Source organism: Cetorhinus maximus, chromosome 12 (assembly GCF_964194155.1).
Source record: "Cetorhinus maximus chromosome 12, sCetMax3.hap1.1, whole genome shotgun sequence".
Classification (NCBI taxonomy): Eukaryota; Metazoa; Chordata; class Chondrichthyes; order Lamniformes; family Cetorhinidae; genus Cetorhinus; species Cetorhinus maximus.
The window spans coordinates 105,229,693-105,245,920 of NC_135890.1; the positions used below are offsets into that span (position 1 = coordinate 105,229,693).

The following is a 16,228-nucleotide window of genomic DNA, read 5'->3' on the forward strand; positions in this document are numbered from 1 at the left end:
TTCCCAGTCCCATTGGTGTTGGGCATCATGGCGGGTGGGGAGAGACAATATGGTAAGGCCAAAAATTGGTTTCTCACTGTCGTGAAACCAGTTTGCGATCGTCCGCTCTACCCATCAATGGCACGCTGTGTTTCCCACTGCCGCACATTAGGAACCTAATTTCAATACTTTAGCATCTCATTATAAGCCCTGCTTGCCGGAATCATCCCCCTCACGCTGGATCATCCAGGCACATTGGCGTGAATGTTTCACAAAATGTACATAAGCGACATGCATCTGGCAAGTTGCACTTTGCTCGGGACTTTGAGGTTTGTTTGCCGACCTTGCTTCGGTCAGCTCTCGTCATCAGCGCCAGGCTTCACAGGCAGAACCACATCATTTTTAGGGGGCACACAGGAAGATCTCTACCTACCAGACCAGCCATAAGGCGGGCGTGGCTTTTCAATGGCTGCAGGGCTAAGGCTTGTTTGGGAAAAAGGGAAGAAGTGGCCTCAGGCAAGGAAAGAGGCTGCAGGGTGAGAGCTGTACTGGGGAAGAGGGGTATCCCAGGGTGTGTGCGGGGGCGCGTTGATCTGTGCAAGTGGCCTCAAGATGGTGAAGGTTGAGGAGGCAGTCTCCAGGGGAGATGAGGCCAGATGGAGATGTGAGGGTGTGTGTGAGAGAGTGAGTGGTGCTGTCCCTTAAGCTGGCAGTGAGTGAGATGCCAGTGAATGTGTGATGGGCTTCTGAAGAGAGAATGTGAGAGTTTAGAGTGATGAGATGGTTGCCTTAACTTGGTGGCACCGGTGAGATCATTTATCATGCACTGGATGGCCGACCTCTTATGTGTAGCATTGGCACTGACCACCTCTGCCACTGCCTCCCACACCAGAGTGGTGAGACCAATGGGCCTCCTGTGGCCAGACTGGGGGTAGAGGACATCACAGTGGGCCTCCACAATGCCCTGGTGTCCCAGGGGTGTGTCAGTGAATTGAGGGGCTGCATTCTTCTTGGCTTTTGGGGCCATGTCTTCACCAGAGCAGTCCTGGGCTGCAAGCATTGAGTGCCTGAGGCTGCAGCTTAAATATGGCGCCCTGCATTAGGGAGCGGTGGAGTAATGGCATGACTGGTGACTGGCCGCCCGCCAGCGAGACGGTGTGTTTCTCGTAGGCTGCCTAATTAATAAGGCGGAAATGGGATGATACGGCGCGAAAACCTGTCATTGCGGCTGGTAGGTAAAATGACTCTTTTCCTGCATGCTACTGCATTTTGTGCAAATCTGGGATGATTCTGCCCTCAGCCTTTTCTTGTGGAGTGAATTCCATTGTTTGAAGGCTAGAATCTCAGGAGGAGGTTGAGGTGAATTGTTACTCAGCACTTTTGGCTGAAGAGCATTGCAAACACTTCTGCCTTGTCTTTTGCACAGATGTGCTGGGTTCCACCTTCATTTAGGATGGGGATATTCATGAAGCCTCTTCAACCCATTAGTTGTTTAATTGCCCACCACATTTCGCAACTGAATTGGCAGGATTACATTATGCTCTAATCTGTTGGCCATGGAATTGCTTAGTTCTCCATAGCATGTTATTTCTCCTGTTTAGCAAGAATGTAATCCTGTGTTGTAGCTTCATTAGGTTTGCATCTCATTTTTGGTATACCTGGTGCTCCTCCTGGCAGGCTTTCCTATAATTCACATGACACTAAGTTTGATCCCCTGGCATGATGATAATGGTAGGGTGAGGGATATGCCAGGCCATGAGGTTACAGGTTGTAGTGGAATACAATTCTGCCAATGCTAGTGGCCCATACTATAGATGCCACATTTAAGTCAGTAGATCTGCCCTGAATCTATTCCATTTAGTCTGGTGGCAGTGCCACACATGATAAAGGTACCTTCTGTGTGAAGATGGGACTTTGCGTCCACAAAGACTATGTAGTGGTCACTCCTACCATTAATATCATGGACAGATGCAACTGAGACACGTAGATTGGTGAAGTAGGATTTTCTCTCATGTTGGTTCTCACCACATCCCAGGGGTCCAGTCTGGCAACTATCTTCTTGAGGACTCTAATAGCAGTGGTGCTACAGCATCAATCTTGGTGATGGATATTGAAGTTCCCTCAGAGCACATGCTGTGCCCTTGTACTCGGTGGTATTCCTCACAGAGGAACACTGGTTATCCGTTGAGGGAGGATGGCAGTTGGTAATCAGCATGAGTTTCCTTACCCCTGTTTGATCTGATGTTATTTGACTTACAATGTTGAGGACTCCCAGGGCCACTGCCTCCCAACTATATACCACTGTGCTCCCAGCTCCGGTTAGCTGATCCTGCCAGTGGGGCAGGGCATGCCCAGGGACGCCAATGGAGAGATCTAGGATGTTGTTTGAAAGATTATGATTGAGTGTATCATTACATTACACATCTACTTGAGTGGTCTGTGGGACAGCTCTCCCAAGTTTGGCACATCCTGGCTGGGCTGTGCGCGCCTTTGTTGTGTCTGGTGCCTCCATTGATACTGGGTGATCAATCTAGTTTTATCTTATTAGACTTCTTTGCAGCAGTTTGATACAACTGAATGGCTTGGTAGATGATTTTAGAGGAAGGTAAGAGTCCACAACATTGCTGTTGGTCTGGAGTAAAACACTGGCCATAGCAGGTTGGATCAGCAGATTTCCTTCCCTAAAACACAAGTGAAATGGATGAGTTTTACAATAATCTGTAAATTGCACAGTCACCATGGCTGATACTAGCTTAATTCCAGATTTATTTGATTAGCTGAATTTAAATTTCCCAGCTATCGTGGTGGATGCTGGACTTCTGCCCATTTTGAGTTTTTGAATTTGAGAAGTTAGTGGGTGGAAGTGTATTGAGATCATGTAAAAGCTCATTTCAGCCCATTTAGCACCAATTCCTTTATACATCTAACTGGTCTGTGCTAGGTATGTGCTTCATTTAAGTAAGTGAAAATATCCTGAGATGTAAATTTTTGTGAAGTATGTTTTGCCCCAAGGTAATCCAGTGAATCTAAAGAATGCCCACCTCACATCACAACCGACACTATTACACCATGGTCAATTGAACCTTTCTAGCTCCAGCAGCTGAGAAAGTGTGTTACATCAAGTGTTTGATCAATTATGTATACATTGAATCACTTATTTGTGGGATGAGACAGATTGCAAGAATCAATTCGCTACAGAACTATGAACATGCACAAACATCCAATTATGGGGCAGGGAAGGTGAATGAGCTATTTTGCCTCAAGCAAATAAGTACTGTAAAATCTGGTACAAGGGTCACAGCAGTTTTAGACTAAGGATTTCTACTTCTACAAATATTAGCAGAATCTCTGTCTTGTATATCGTAAAAACTCTGATATCTGTTAGTCTGTGCAATGGAGTGGCTGGACATAGGTTTGTGCCCATTAGATTGTCAAAGCACAGTTGAAATTAGGAGCACAGCACTAGAGATTCAACACAAATGGTGGAAAGCTAGAGGGTTGCCCTTACCTACTTCCTGGTAGTATTATCGAATAAAGTGTAGAGAGGCAAAAGAAAAATTTTAAGAAAAGTCATTGGAACTTAAAAACTACTAACTAATTAGGTCTTTTCCCCAAATTGTCAAGAATAAAAATTGATTTCAATGACAGGGCAAGGCAGAGCGCACGTGTATGAGTGGGTTAGGTGTTCCCATTTCATTTTGTTGGTGGTTCAGTATGTATAATGGCAGGGAGAGCCATTGATACAGATGGAATATTTCAAATATCCAACTTATTTTACCAGTAGAAACCCTTCTCCATTTTGACACAGTACTTGAGTATGCTAAGAAATCAAAAATGACAAAAGTATAATCTTGTTGGTTATTGAAAGATTCCCTTTTCCCTCACATATTATCTCTAATTTGACTGGAATCAGTAGTGATACAACGTTAATCAAAGCAACCAATGCAGTAAGATTCCATGCAACTCCAGCAATCAAGCTTTTTATTTACTGTTTTACTTTTGTTGTCAAAGTACAAAGTTGTAAAGTTCAAACTACTAAAATGCACCTTTGTTACACATGATCAAAATTATTCCCTTTTCAACTCCTCCACTTTGGATGAAAGAATTTCTACTCTTGCAATGAAAATCTTTAAAAAAATGTAATTATCGCTGACAATGTGCATTTAAAAAGGAATAGGTCGATATTTTCAACTGATTATGTGGAGAAAAACAAAAAAAATCTAATTTTACATTCTTTTTGCAACAGGTGCAGAAGTATCATGTAATTTGTAATGTTCTCACTCACAGCCAGTGGGTGAAGAATTAACAAACCCGAAGTTTCCTTAAGGCAAGTAAAGATGGGGAAGGCACAATGTGCAAAGTAGCACATTGTTGGTAAGTAATGAGAACAATGCACAAGCTAGCTCCGTGGGTATCATACACTTAAGAAAATCTGATGTTTGATCTCTGGTGTTTGCTGGGCTAGCTGATGTCAGCCAGGGAACAGTTGGGGCAGGGGATAAATCAGCAGAAGGTTGCCTTCATTGATCACAATCCTTATTGGTCCTTGCTGAAAACTACATAACTGGGCATCTAATGAGGACAAGATCAGACCTGGCTGTGATACTGAAAAGACTTCTTGATGTTCAGAGGAATGCAGATGAACATGTAACTATGCTCTATCATGAGACATTGCATTTTTTTCCAACCACCATCTTAAAAGTAATGTGCATAATCACAGAACATTAAAAATTACAAGCAAGCAATTATATTTAGATAGGAGAAATCTGTGTTCACAGTCCATGACCACCCTGGTATGGCTTTATTCCAAGCAACAGATAGTTCCACTAGATTGTTAGTGATCTGAGATAGCTAGGGCACCAAAGGAAAAGTAGCAGCTGGCATAGCACCCATCATGCCTGTCTTTGCAAGCCTGAGGTCTGACTTGCTTTGACCAGTGACTCCTGTTCAGGGTCACTGCTCAGGGGTATGAGTGAAAGCCAACATCAGAATTAGTGGAAGAGAAATAAATGATCTTCAAAGGAGGTGAAGGAAAATGAGCTTCAGCTCTCGAAATTAACAGTTATAGGAGGGAAACATTTCTGGGAAGGGAGATGTTGCCCCCTCAAAAACACATCTCTCCTTTTCACTTGTCCCGAAGAGTCAGAACATACATGGGGGCATTCAACAAACTAAAAATATCTCCTGCTGATCCTGTAGATGGCATTTTTAGTGCCTTGCACCCGATTCTGAAATTGTGTAGTTAGAGTTGCCGGACTTGAAGGCAGATATTGAATTATTGAGTAGCGGCACACTGGAATGGCATTCCCAATACCAACATGTATTTTTATGCAGAGTCTGATCTCAATTAAGAAAACTGAAATGAAATCTATCTTTATCTTTTATTGCTGTCTGATCTGCTCTGCACTTCCAACTTTTGATACAAATTCCACTCTTGATGCAAAAGTAAAAATATCTCGATGATCTCCATTTAGCTGCTAGGGAAACAGTTCTGTAACATCTTTCCATAGCACACATCACCATTGTATGTATATAAAAACAAAAAACTACTGCGGATGCTGGAAATCCAAAACAAAAACAGAATTACCTGGAAAAACTCAGCAGGTCTGGCAGCATCGGCGAAGAAGAAAAGAGTTGACGTTTCGAGTCCTCATGACCCTTCAACAGAACTGAGTAATCATTGTATGTCTTTTCCCAGTGTTAGCACTGGAATGCAGAAAATAAGGTATAACAACCACTGCCATCATTGCCAGCTCTAAAAGATATTCCTATTGACCACATCCTCATAACGAAATGCAAACATCCATGCAGGTCTGAAGGCTAGAACTAGCAATTATTTCATTTTTTAAAATAATCTTTTTGCAAATTTTGTGCTAATCCAGATGAGGGATGTTAATGCTAGGGAGCAAAAAAACTTTGCCTTTCATATAATCAATGTCAGCATCAAACATTCCCAGACCCCTAGGTGCAATATGGATTAGGTGCAGTAAATAATTTATTCCACTCTGCTCCAAAATGTGTCACAGTGCAGCTTCAGAAAAGCACTTGTTCAGTGTTAAAATCATCATCTTCCTATAGGAACAATCCTGTGTCCTCAGCAGAATAGAAATTTAATGCCAAATCAAAACAATTTTATGCGTGGATTCATGCCCACTTGCTGAAATAAATTTACTCTTTCCTTACAACTAAAGAGACAGAGGAGACTTTTATCCCATCAGTCTGGTTGGACTAAAACTCAGATCCCAGGGGTGAAAGGCTAGAGCCTAATCGCCTGAAATACCAAGACATTTTTTTTTAAAAAGCAGAACAGATAAGGAAATTCAGCAGATGAAGAAAGGAAAGGGCATTCATAGCCTTATATATTTTGGGAATTTGGTCAACAACAGAGACAACTTTTGGCAAATGAGGTGTGATTCAAAAACAAAAGATATAAAAATTCAATTCTCTAAGAGGAAGCTTTTTACTCCATTTGATTTGAAATGGTGAGCAAAAAGGAAGTTACATATTTTGATTTGATCTTGTATTTATATATTTAAATCATACAGTTAAGGATGGTATTTTAGGATAATATAGCCCTTAAAACAAGAATCTCTCAGGTACTACATAGCACGCTCATGCCAATGGTGGCATGTGGAGTCAGGAGAAAGAACTGGATAGACAGCATTGGCTAGAACAAAATAGAAAAGAAAAAGCAGTATTAAAAGGTACTTATTCAGATTGAAGGAAGGTAGATAGCAGTGTTTCCCAAAGACCACTGTTATTCATCATTGACATTAATGTTTGGACTTAGGAATAAGTAACTCAATAATCAAAGTTTGAAAATGATATCAAATTGGGTTTGGTTAATACGGAGGAAGAAAGAAACACAATGAAAAACATTCAAAAACTTGCAGATTGGGCTTGTAAGTGGCAAGTGAACTTTAACATAAATAAATGTGAGGTGATACACTTTAATAGGGAAAATGGAAATATTACCTGCACCTTGGAATGAAAACTGAATTTGATAGAAGAGCAATGGGATTTAAGAATACAGATGAAACAAATTCATTAAGCATCAAAGCATGTCAGCAAATCAATCAAAATACTAACAAAGCACTGGGGGTTTATTTCTATTGGTATAGAATTCAAAAGTAGTGAAGTAATGTTAAACTTGTAGAGGGCCCTGATCATGCAACCAGAGCACTGTGCACAGTTCTGGTCTCCACACTATAAAAAGGGTAAAAGCACTGGGGAAAATGCAAAAAAGATTTAAGGATGGTACCATAACTGAGGTATTACAACTAAAGGGAAAGATTGAACTGCTGGATCTTTTTCTTTAGAAAAGTGGTCTGACGGAGGTCTTTAACATTATGAATGGGTTGGACAGGGTAGATACAGAAAATGTTTCAACTTTTGAGAATGTAAATCTAAGGGTCATAAATTCAAGATAGTTACTAATATGTCAACTAGGGAAATAAGGAAATGTTTCTTTATTCAAAGTGGTTAGAATGTAGAATTTGCTACCACAATGTGTTCAAGGCAAATAGCTTAGATGCTTTCAAAAGGAAATTATATGAATGAAGAGTCTGAAGGGATGAAAGAGAGGTAGAATGGGAAAATACTCATGTAGAGTATAAATACCGCACAGACTATTGGACTGAATGGCCTATTTCTGTGCTATATATTCTATTTAAATTATAATGCAGCTGGTGCTTTCAAAAATGAAATTTCTCCAGTTAAAAACAATTACTCATCAGTGATTCTCAGCCAAACTTTCTGGATCTGCAAATATCCTCAAAGTATGGTCAGAACAGAAAGATAAATTTACATAAAACTTTTATCATATCTTTCAGAAACAACAAAAGTTAGCCAGTTTATGCACAGCAAGATCGCAGAGGTGACCAGCTAATTTCTTTGATAGTGAAGGCTTGATAAGGAACACTAACAAGGAAACAGAACCGCTAGATATCCAATGTAATTTCCCAATGAAGACTTATTTTATCCTCAGCAAATTTACTTTTAGTAACATAACCAAGTTACAATAAGTAGACATCCGAAGTTTTGTGCAATTTACAACTGAGGATAATGAATTACAATCTTGCATGTTATACAGAATACACCACAAAACTGTGAAGTATCCTATGTCATGTGGCACTACTACAATGATGGCATTTATAACATTAACATAAACAGCCTCCTTCAATGCTATTTACTAAAACTTCAAGGTGAATGCATTCTTTGAGTGTGCTACCAGTACCAGAGTTTACATGGATGCAGATTCGAATCCCATTCAGTTCAGATTGCCCTCTGAGGTTTATCAAGTTGGATATTCCAAGCAAAATTGTCCTGGACAGCCAGACACAACAGTCAAAAATCAAAAGGAAATCTTACCTTGAAGTCCGTTTTTTAAAAAAATCAGTATTTTCAAACTATAATACAATTAAACTGGTGTGAATTTAAGATTTATGCTATACTCTCTCTCGACAGGTGCTATCTGACCTGTTGAGTGTTTCCAGCATTTTCTGTTTTTATTTATTATGCTATACTCCAGGTTTGACTGTTAAATATAAACTTATCTGAACTCTTTGCTTTAATATTTCACTGACAAATATTGGAAATCCTCTGGGGAAGTTGCTGGCTTTAATTGTGTGACTGAGTAGTATTAATTCATTAACAATCATCAGTATCTATTATTAGAAATAGCATGTAGGAAAAAACCTTAAAGATTACACATTCTTGATTGTCATAGTGGTGATAAGAAATAATACAACAGCTTAAAGTACTGCTCAAGTCATAATATTCAATGAACGCATGATAGAGAGAACATGGCCAAATAAAAAGAAGCAACCATCACAGGAGACCTGTGATGCAACATCACTTACAATCTGAACACACACAGATAATCATTGCACTAATGACTTCATCTTTGAAACATTTAGCAAAGTTAGCTTTGGAGAAGAAAGCATCATTAAGTTAACTTTCTTCACAAATAGTCAAGATTCAGTAAAGATTGTCACAGGTCACTCCCTCCATCAAAAACACCAAAGTCCGGATGGACGCGACGTTCTTTCAGCAGGTTTTGTTGCTTCCAGTTTTCAATCATTTCTTCATTTTCTATTTTGTCTGCCAGACAATCTGGCACCCTGGAACAGAAAGTTTTACATTAGCTAAACAGTCTGCTAAAATATCGTAATCCTTTCTTCCCCTTTCTTGTTCCTTATGCAGCTGTAGAAGCTGTTTCAAATCCTTTGTGCTTCAATCTCTGGGATGTTTCCAAAGCCATAGGTTCAGATATTGAAGGAGGGGGGTATGGAACGAATGAGCCCCAAAACGGGCAGCTGATCTGGGGACATGGATCATCCAGCCAGGCTCGTTTACCATAACTTTAATTGCAATCTGTCCAAAACCAGCTAGGTGCACCAATTGGCCAATGGGTGGATGTAGGTAAAACTGGCTAGAGGTAAGGAATAGGAAAGGTGCAATAACATTGATTGGTGTAGTTTATAGACCACCAACTAGTGGAAGGGATGTGAAGAAACAAATTTGTAAAGAAATTATGGAGAGGTGCAAGAGTTATAGAGTAATCATAATGGGGTCTACAATTATCCAAATATAGACTGCGATAGGAATAGTACGAAAGGATAGGAGGGACGAGTGTCCCTGAAATGTGTTCAAGATAATTTTCTACAGTAGTATATTTCCAGTCCAATGAAAGGACATGCATTTTTGGACCTGGTTCTGGGGAATGAGTTAGCTCAAGTGTACCAAATATCAGTGGGAGAGCCTCAAGGGGACAGTAACCATTGTATCATAAGGTTTATCATGGAAAAGGACAGAGAACAAATCAGAGTGGGGATAATTATTGAGCGAAAGCCAACTCTGATGGGATGAGATTGCATCTGAGTCAAGTGAGTTGGAATCAAATGTTGGCAGAAAAGACAGTGGTTGAACAATGAGCCATCTTCAAAGAAAAAGTACTGCAGGCAATGTCAAGGTATATTCCCTTGAAGGGGAAAGGTAGGACAAATAAATCCAGAGCACCCTGGATGACGAGAGAGATAGAGGTAAAGATGAAAAGGAAGAAGTGCGTGTATGACAGATGTCAGGTAGAAAATACAATGGAGAATCAGGCGGAATATAGAAGGACTAGGGGGAAGAGAAGAAGTTAATAAGAAAAGCAAGCTGAGAGCATGAAAAGAGGCTGGCAGCAAACATAAAAGGGAATCCCAAGGTCTTCTACAGGCATGTAAATTATAAAAGGGCGGTAAAAGAAAGAGGAGGGCTGATTAGGGACAAAAAAAAAGGGGGACTTGCATGTGGAGGCTGGAGAAATAGAAGAGATGTTGAACGAGTACTTTGCATCCGTCTTAAAGGAAGAACTTGCTACCCAGGATGAGGTGAGAGGAGAATACTGGTACATTACGAGAACTTACAATCGAGAGGAAGGTGGTGTTGGAAAGGCTATCTTTACTTAAAATAGATAAGGTATCAGGACCGAATGAGATGCATCCAAGGTACTGAGGGAAGTGAGTAGAAATTGTAGAGGCATGTGTGATAATCTTCCAGTCTTCCTTAGACATAGGGGAGGTGCCAGAGGATTGGAGAACTGCGAATGTTACACCCTTGTTCAACAAGGGGTGCAAGGATAAAGCTGACAACAACAGGCCAGTCAGTTTGACCTCAGTGGTAGGGAAACTTCTGGAAACTATAGAACGGGGTAAAATCAATGCTCACCTAGACAAGTGCAAGATAATGAAGGAAAGCCAGCATGGATTCATCAAGGGAAAATCATGTTTAACAAAGGAAACGCTGTTGATGTGGTCAGTACCACACAACAGGCTTGTGAGCAAAATTCTAGGTCATGGAATAAAAGGGAAAGTAGGCACTTGGATAAGAAATTGGCTGAGTGACAGGAAACAGAGTGTAGTGATAAGTGGTTGTTTTTCAGATTGGAGGAAGGTTTGTAGTGGAGTTCCTCAGGGGTCAGTGCTGGGACCCTTGCTCTTCCTGATATATATTAATGACCTAGACTGTGGTGTGCAGGGCATAATTTCAAAATTTGCAGATGATACGAAGATTAGAAATGATGTCAACTGTGACACTGATAGTCTTGACCTTCAAAAGGACATAGACATGTTGGTGGATTGGGCAGACAAGTAGCAGATGAAGTTCAATGCAGAGAAGTGGGAAGTGATTCATTCTGGCAGGAAAGATATGGTGAGACAGTGTAAAATAAAGGGAGAGCTTCTAAAGGTGAGCAGGAACAGAGGGACCTCGGTGTATATGTACACAGTTAATTGAAGGTGGCAGGGCATGTTGAGAGAGCAGTTAAAGCGTATAGTATCTTAGGCTTTACAAATAGGAGTGTTGAGTACAAGAGTAAGGAGGTCATGTTGAACTTATATAAGTTACTAGTTAGGCCTCATCTGCAGTGCAGCGTCTGGTTCTGGGCACCATTCTTGAAGAAGGACGTGAAGGCATTGGAGAAAGTACAGAGGAGATTTGCAAGAATAATTCCTGGGATGAAGAACTGTAGCTATGAGGATACACTGGAGAGCTTGGGGCTGTTTTCCTTGGAGAAAAGACGGCTGAGAGGAGACTTGATAGAGAGATTCAAGATCTTGAGGGGTATGGACAGGGTAAATAGTTAGAAACTGTTCCCACTCAAGAGAACATCAAGAACTAGAGGGCACAGATCAAAATAATTGGCAAAAGGAAGAAAATTATTTTTCACCCGGAGGGTGTTTGGAGTCTGAAACAAACTTCCTGAAAGGGTCGTGGAGGCAGGTTTGATCAAGGTATTCAAAAAGGAATTGGATTGCTACCCTGAAGAGAGAGAATGTGCAAAGTTACAGGAATAAGGCAGGGGAGTGGGACTAGGTGGAATGCTCTTTCATACAGCCAGTACAGAATGGATAGGCCGAATGGTCTCCTTCTGCACTGTAAAGAGGCTGTGATACTGTGTGGTATAGAAGATTGTAGTTAGGAAGCTGTAGCCAGGGAGCCACGTGCTTGGTTCCCAGCTGTCAGTTAAGTGGTAATAGGATTGGAGGGGAGTATGGGACTGGGGGGAGAGAGGTTGGGTGATTAGTGGAGGAAGAAACCTAGGGTAACAAAGCCATACGACATCCTTGTGAGGCCTGCAGAAACCCCCCCCCTGGCCCACAAGGAAACCTAAATAAATTTTTAGATCCTTTCTTCCTGTGCCTCTTCTGGCCCACAATCACCTCCCAGCTGGTTTGGCTTGACAAAGAAATAGTCACTGTTCCCTTGCTCAGGCCTCCAATTAAAATAGTAGAACAGGCCTTGGTGAAATCATAAGCATCTAATCTACATATTTGAAGTTGACTCTGCCTCCCTACAAGTCTTCTGCTCAAAAGTATAAGTTAACAATGAGACACAGTGGGAAGGCTGTGGGTCAGAACGGTTGTGTTCCTTTCATTTTAATTGCCATCTGCCTGGTTTCTGCCAGGCAAAACCAGTATGTCCTCAACTGCAACAACAACTTTAATTTATGTAGCATAGTAAAACATCTCAAGATGCTTCACAAGACTGTTACCAAGCAAAATTTTCCACCAAGTCAAATGTTATTAAAACAGACGGCCGAAAGCTTGGTCAAAGAAGTAGATTTTAAAGACTGTCTTAAAAGGAGGAAAGGCAGAAAGGAGAGGTTTAAGGAGAAAATTAAAGAGCTTAGGGCCTAGGTAGCTGAAGATACAGATGCCAACTGTGGATCGATGAAAATAATGGATGCACAAGAAGCAAGAATTGGAGAAGTGTAGAGCTGTGGAGGGTTGTGAGGCTGAAGGAAGTCACAGGGAAGGCTAAGGTTCCAGGCCATGTAGCTCTCCTCATGCCCACCATAGCACAGCAGGTTTGCACACTGTGTAGCTGAACTTCATGAAAATCTAAAATTTGATACCTGGCATGTGCAGAGTTAGCCAGGGCAGTAGTTGGGAGATCAAGATCTTACTTCAGTGTCGTTGGTAGGGAGGGTAAAACTTTCCAGAGTTCCTGCTTCTGATCACAATCCAACAACTTTTTGCAAATGTGACTGGCATCAGGTGAGGAAAGGACTGGACTTGGCAGTGACGCACATGATTAAATAGTTGGCTAGCGCAATTTTGAATAATGGATAGAAGGCTCCAGGCATCTATGGAATTGTTATCCCAAGGAGGAGATAATTGAGAAACTAAATAAAAGAAAATCGCTATACATGTCTAAGGGATAGAATATGCACACAAGTAGATACACATCTGAACTTCAGACAAGCAGTGTGTAACGTGGCTGCATTTCAACATAGACAAGTCACTTACCTATGCCACCTGTTGCAGCAAGAGTTCAAGCCCAACATTAGGGCTTGTACCCCACTGCCTGTAACAGTGAAGGTCCCCAAGGTTCTAAACCTTCTTTGCTCTGGCTCCTTCCAATTTGCTTCTGGTGGCACCAGCAACTGTCAGTCAGTTTGCTGTGCATATGGTGATCGATCAGATCACTGGTTGTGAAGTGACTACAGTTCATTAGCTTCCCCATTAGAGCTGAAGAAAATGCCCTGTGATTTGGGAGTATTGCTAAATTCCTGCAGATGCAGGACATCATAGACTGCATGCTCCCTGTCAAGAACCAACTCTGTTTTTCAACAAAAAGAGTTTCCAGTTGCTCAATGTTCAACTTATAAATGCCCTCAAGCAGCAAGTAATGCATACCTAAGGGCCTGATTTCCCTAACAATAGTTATGCTTTCATACTACGTCAGTCCCAATAGTTCTTCTAATAGTTCTTCTTTGGTTCCAATCAGACCAAAGGTAACAGGCTGGCTACTGGGGGATAAGTGCTATCCACATACCAACTGACTCCCGTCTGGAATCCAGGCACAGATGCAGAGCGCTAATCTAATGCAAGCCATGTAACAAGGGTTCTGGTTGAGCAAACCATTGGCAGCAGTTCTGCATTACAGTCCAGAGTGAGCGTAGAGATTCATAATTGTGTGCTACATCATCCATAACCACACAATACAAAAGGCAGGTTGCCACGGAGCTTCCTGAGCAAAAAGAATGGAGGAAGATGAAGTGGATGAGGAATCAGAGGATACAGAAAAGATCATAGTCCAGCAATGTTGTGAACTACCAGAGCTGCAAGGCAGGAAATTATTTGAGAGAGATTTTCCTGAAACATACCTCCCCTTTCCCAGAGGTCCTTCCATCTGACCCAGTCCTAACACCCACCAAATCAAAGTCCTCAACAATTATAACTTTGAGCATTCTTGCTACATCACTCAGATTATGAAGACCAAGAGCAATACCAAATAAAAACATCTTAACTTCACTACCTCAAAATGCTCAAGTCCTAATTGGACAATTTGTTTTTGAATCATGAATATCTTTAAGGTGAAGGCAGTGCTGAAAGAGACTTGGTTGCTACAGAGAGTTAAAGGTTTATGACAAATGCTGTGCAGCTATACCAAAATAAAACATGGTTCTAAGGTTATATTAACAGGACAATTCAGTCCAAAACAAAAGATACTACTATGAAATAAAAACAGAAAATGCTGGAAATATTCAGCAGGTCTGGCAGCATTTGTGGAGGGGGAAAAATAGAGTTAACATCTCCAGTCAAATATAATTTCTTCAGAACTGAAGGTAGGTAGAAATGTGATGGGTTTTAAGCTGTTGAAAGAGGAAGGGGGAGGGAGTACAAAAGGGAAGATCTGGGTTAGGGTAGAGGGCAGGAGAAATTAAATGACAAAGGTGTCATGGAACAGAAGGCAAAGGGAACGCTAATGGTTGTAGTAACTAAACAAAACATTTGTCCAGAGCAAGTGAATAGCAGAAGAATGAACAGCTCTGTCTGAAAGCAATAGGATACGATTTTATCTTAAGTCCTTGGCAAAGTCTCAGTTAGAATGCTATACATGGTTTTAGTTTTCTCAGTGCATATTCTCATATTAAGGCTTCAGACATGGTTCAGAGAAGGGCCAGAAGATTAGTTACCAATTTAAAACCTCTTAGTTACCCAGAAAGGTTCAGATCGGAGTCTGTATTCTTTAGAAAAGCATAATTAGTGAATTTAGCTGCAGCTGGGGCAGTCTGGTGTCAACAATACATTGGTTATGAGGTTGGTGGTAGAGTCACGTCATCATCAGTATATGCCCTCCAATGCAGCCACTGCCACTCACAGAACTGAGCCTCGGCACTTACATTGCCCTGCATAAGAACACAATGGAGGAATGCTAGGAGACTGTCAAAGCTCCTATCCATGTTCTCCTTCAGGCTTTGTAAGTCAGAGTAGGTATTGGGCCTCACAATAACCTGGCAGCATTATGGGCTTCCATTGAAGCTATCAGATTTTTTAAACAGCACCCAGCGTGGGGCTCGAACCCACGACCCTGAGATTAAGAGTCTCATACTCTACCGGCTGAGCTAGCCGGGCATATATTGAAGCTATCAGGGCTGACACCAGATATTCAATTCCAAATGACCCTAAAGTGAGGTGGGTGTGGGAAGGAGGTTACAATTAGGTTGCATTGTGAATACTAAATGACTAAGTGTACACACCTGTCATCACCCACTGCTTTATTACTATCAAACTCCAGTTGCCGTAATGTTCTGCTTTATCTATAAGAAAACAAAGTCACAGAATTAAATGCCACATTGCTTTGAGGTACATAAGTTTTTCAACTATAAGATGAATACATGAACTTTCTCAGGCTTTCTTTTGCATACTGTACTCAAACTGGGCAAATGTATTTTTGCAACAGGCCTAAAACTTGCAAACATGCTAAATGCCCACGTTTTACATGGACAGATGATGTTTCTGATGCTTTGTTCACTTGTCAATAAACACAGATTCAAACAATTTGCTCTTTTAAAATTGTCCCAAGAATAAGTATGGCTCAATTATACTGTGTTGCATCACAGTGACAAATGGTTCTTGTACATGACAGGAGGGACTATTAACCGTAGATTAGAACCTTGTATGTTTCAATTAGATCACCTCATTCTTCTAAACTCCAGAGTATAGGCCCAATTTACTCAACCTCTCATTATAGGACAACCCTCTCATCCCAGGAACCTAGTGAACCTTTGCTGTACCAACTCCATTGCAAATATATCCTTCTTTAGACATGGTAACCAAAACTGCATGGAGTACTCCGCGTGTGGTCTCATCAAAGGCCTATACAATTCTAACAAGGCTTTCTTAGTTTGGTACTCCAATCCTCTTACAATCAAGGCTAACTTGTCATTTGCCTTCCTAATTGCTTGCTGTACCTG

The 16,228-nt window shown here is 41.1% G+C and overlaps 1 protein-coding gene and 1 non-coding gene across 3 annotated transcripts in view; both read right to left on the bottom strand.

Annotated features, from left to right (window-relative positions):
• Positions 1-3,932: 3,932 nt before the first annotated feature.
• The window catches only part of LOC144687784 (protein-tyrosine sulfotransferase 2-like), a 113,675-nt gene continuing 101,379 nt past the window's right edge, over positions 3,933-16,228 (bottom strand). Inside the window, exons 7-8 of one of the 2 annotated variants that reach the window (XM_078554288.1) lie at positions 15,512-15,571; positions 3,933-9,101 (exon numbers count right to left, since the gene is read on the bottom strand). In XM_078554288.1, coding sequence (XP_078410414.1) covers positions 15,539-15,571 — 33 coding nt within the window. In that variant the 3' untranslated portion in view covers positions 3,933-9,101; positions 15,512-15,538. Of the gene's footprint in view, positions 9,102-15,507; positions 15,572-16,228 lie in introns of both variants that reach the window. The other variant, XM_078554287.1, reaches the window with a different exon arrangement.
• On the bottom strand, positions 15,314-15,386 carry trnak-cuu (transfer RNA lysine (anticodon CUU)). The gene has a single exon. It is a non-coding gene; the product is annotated as a tRNA-Lys (tRNA).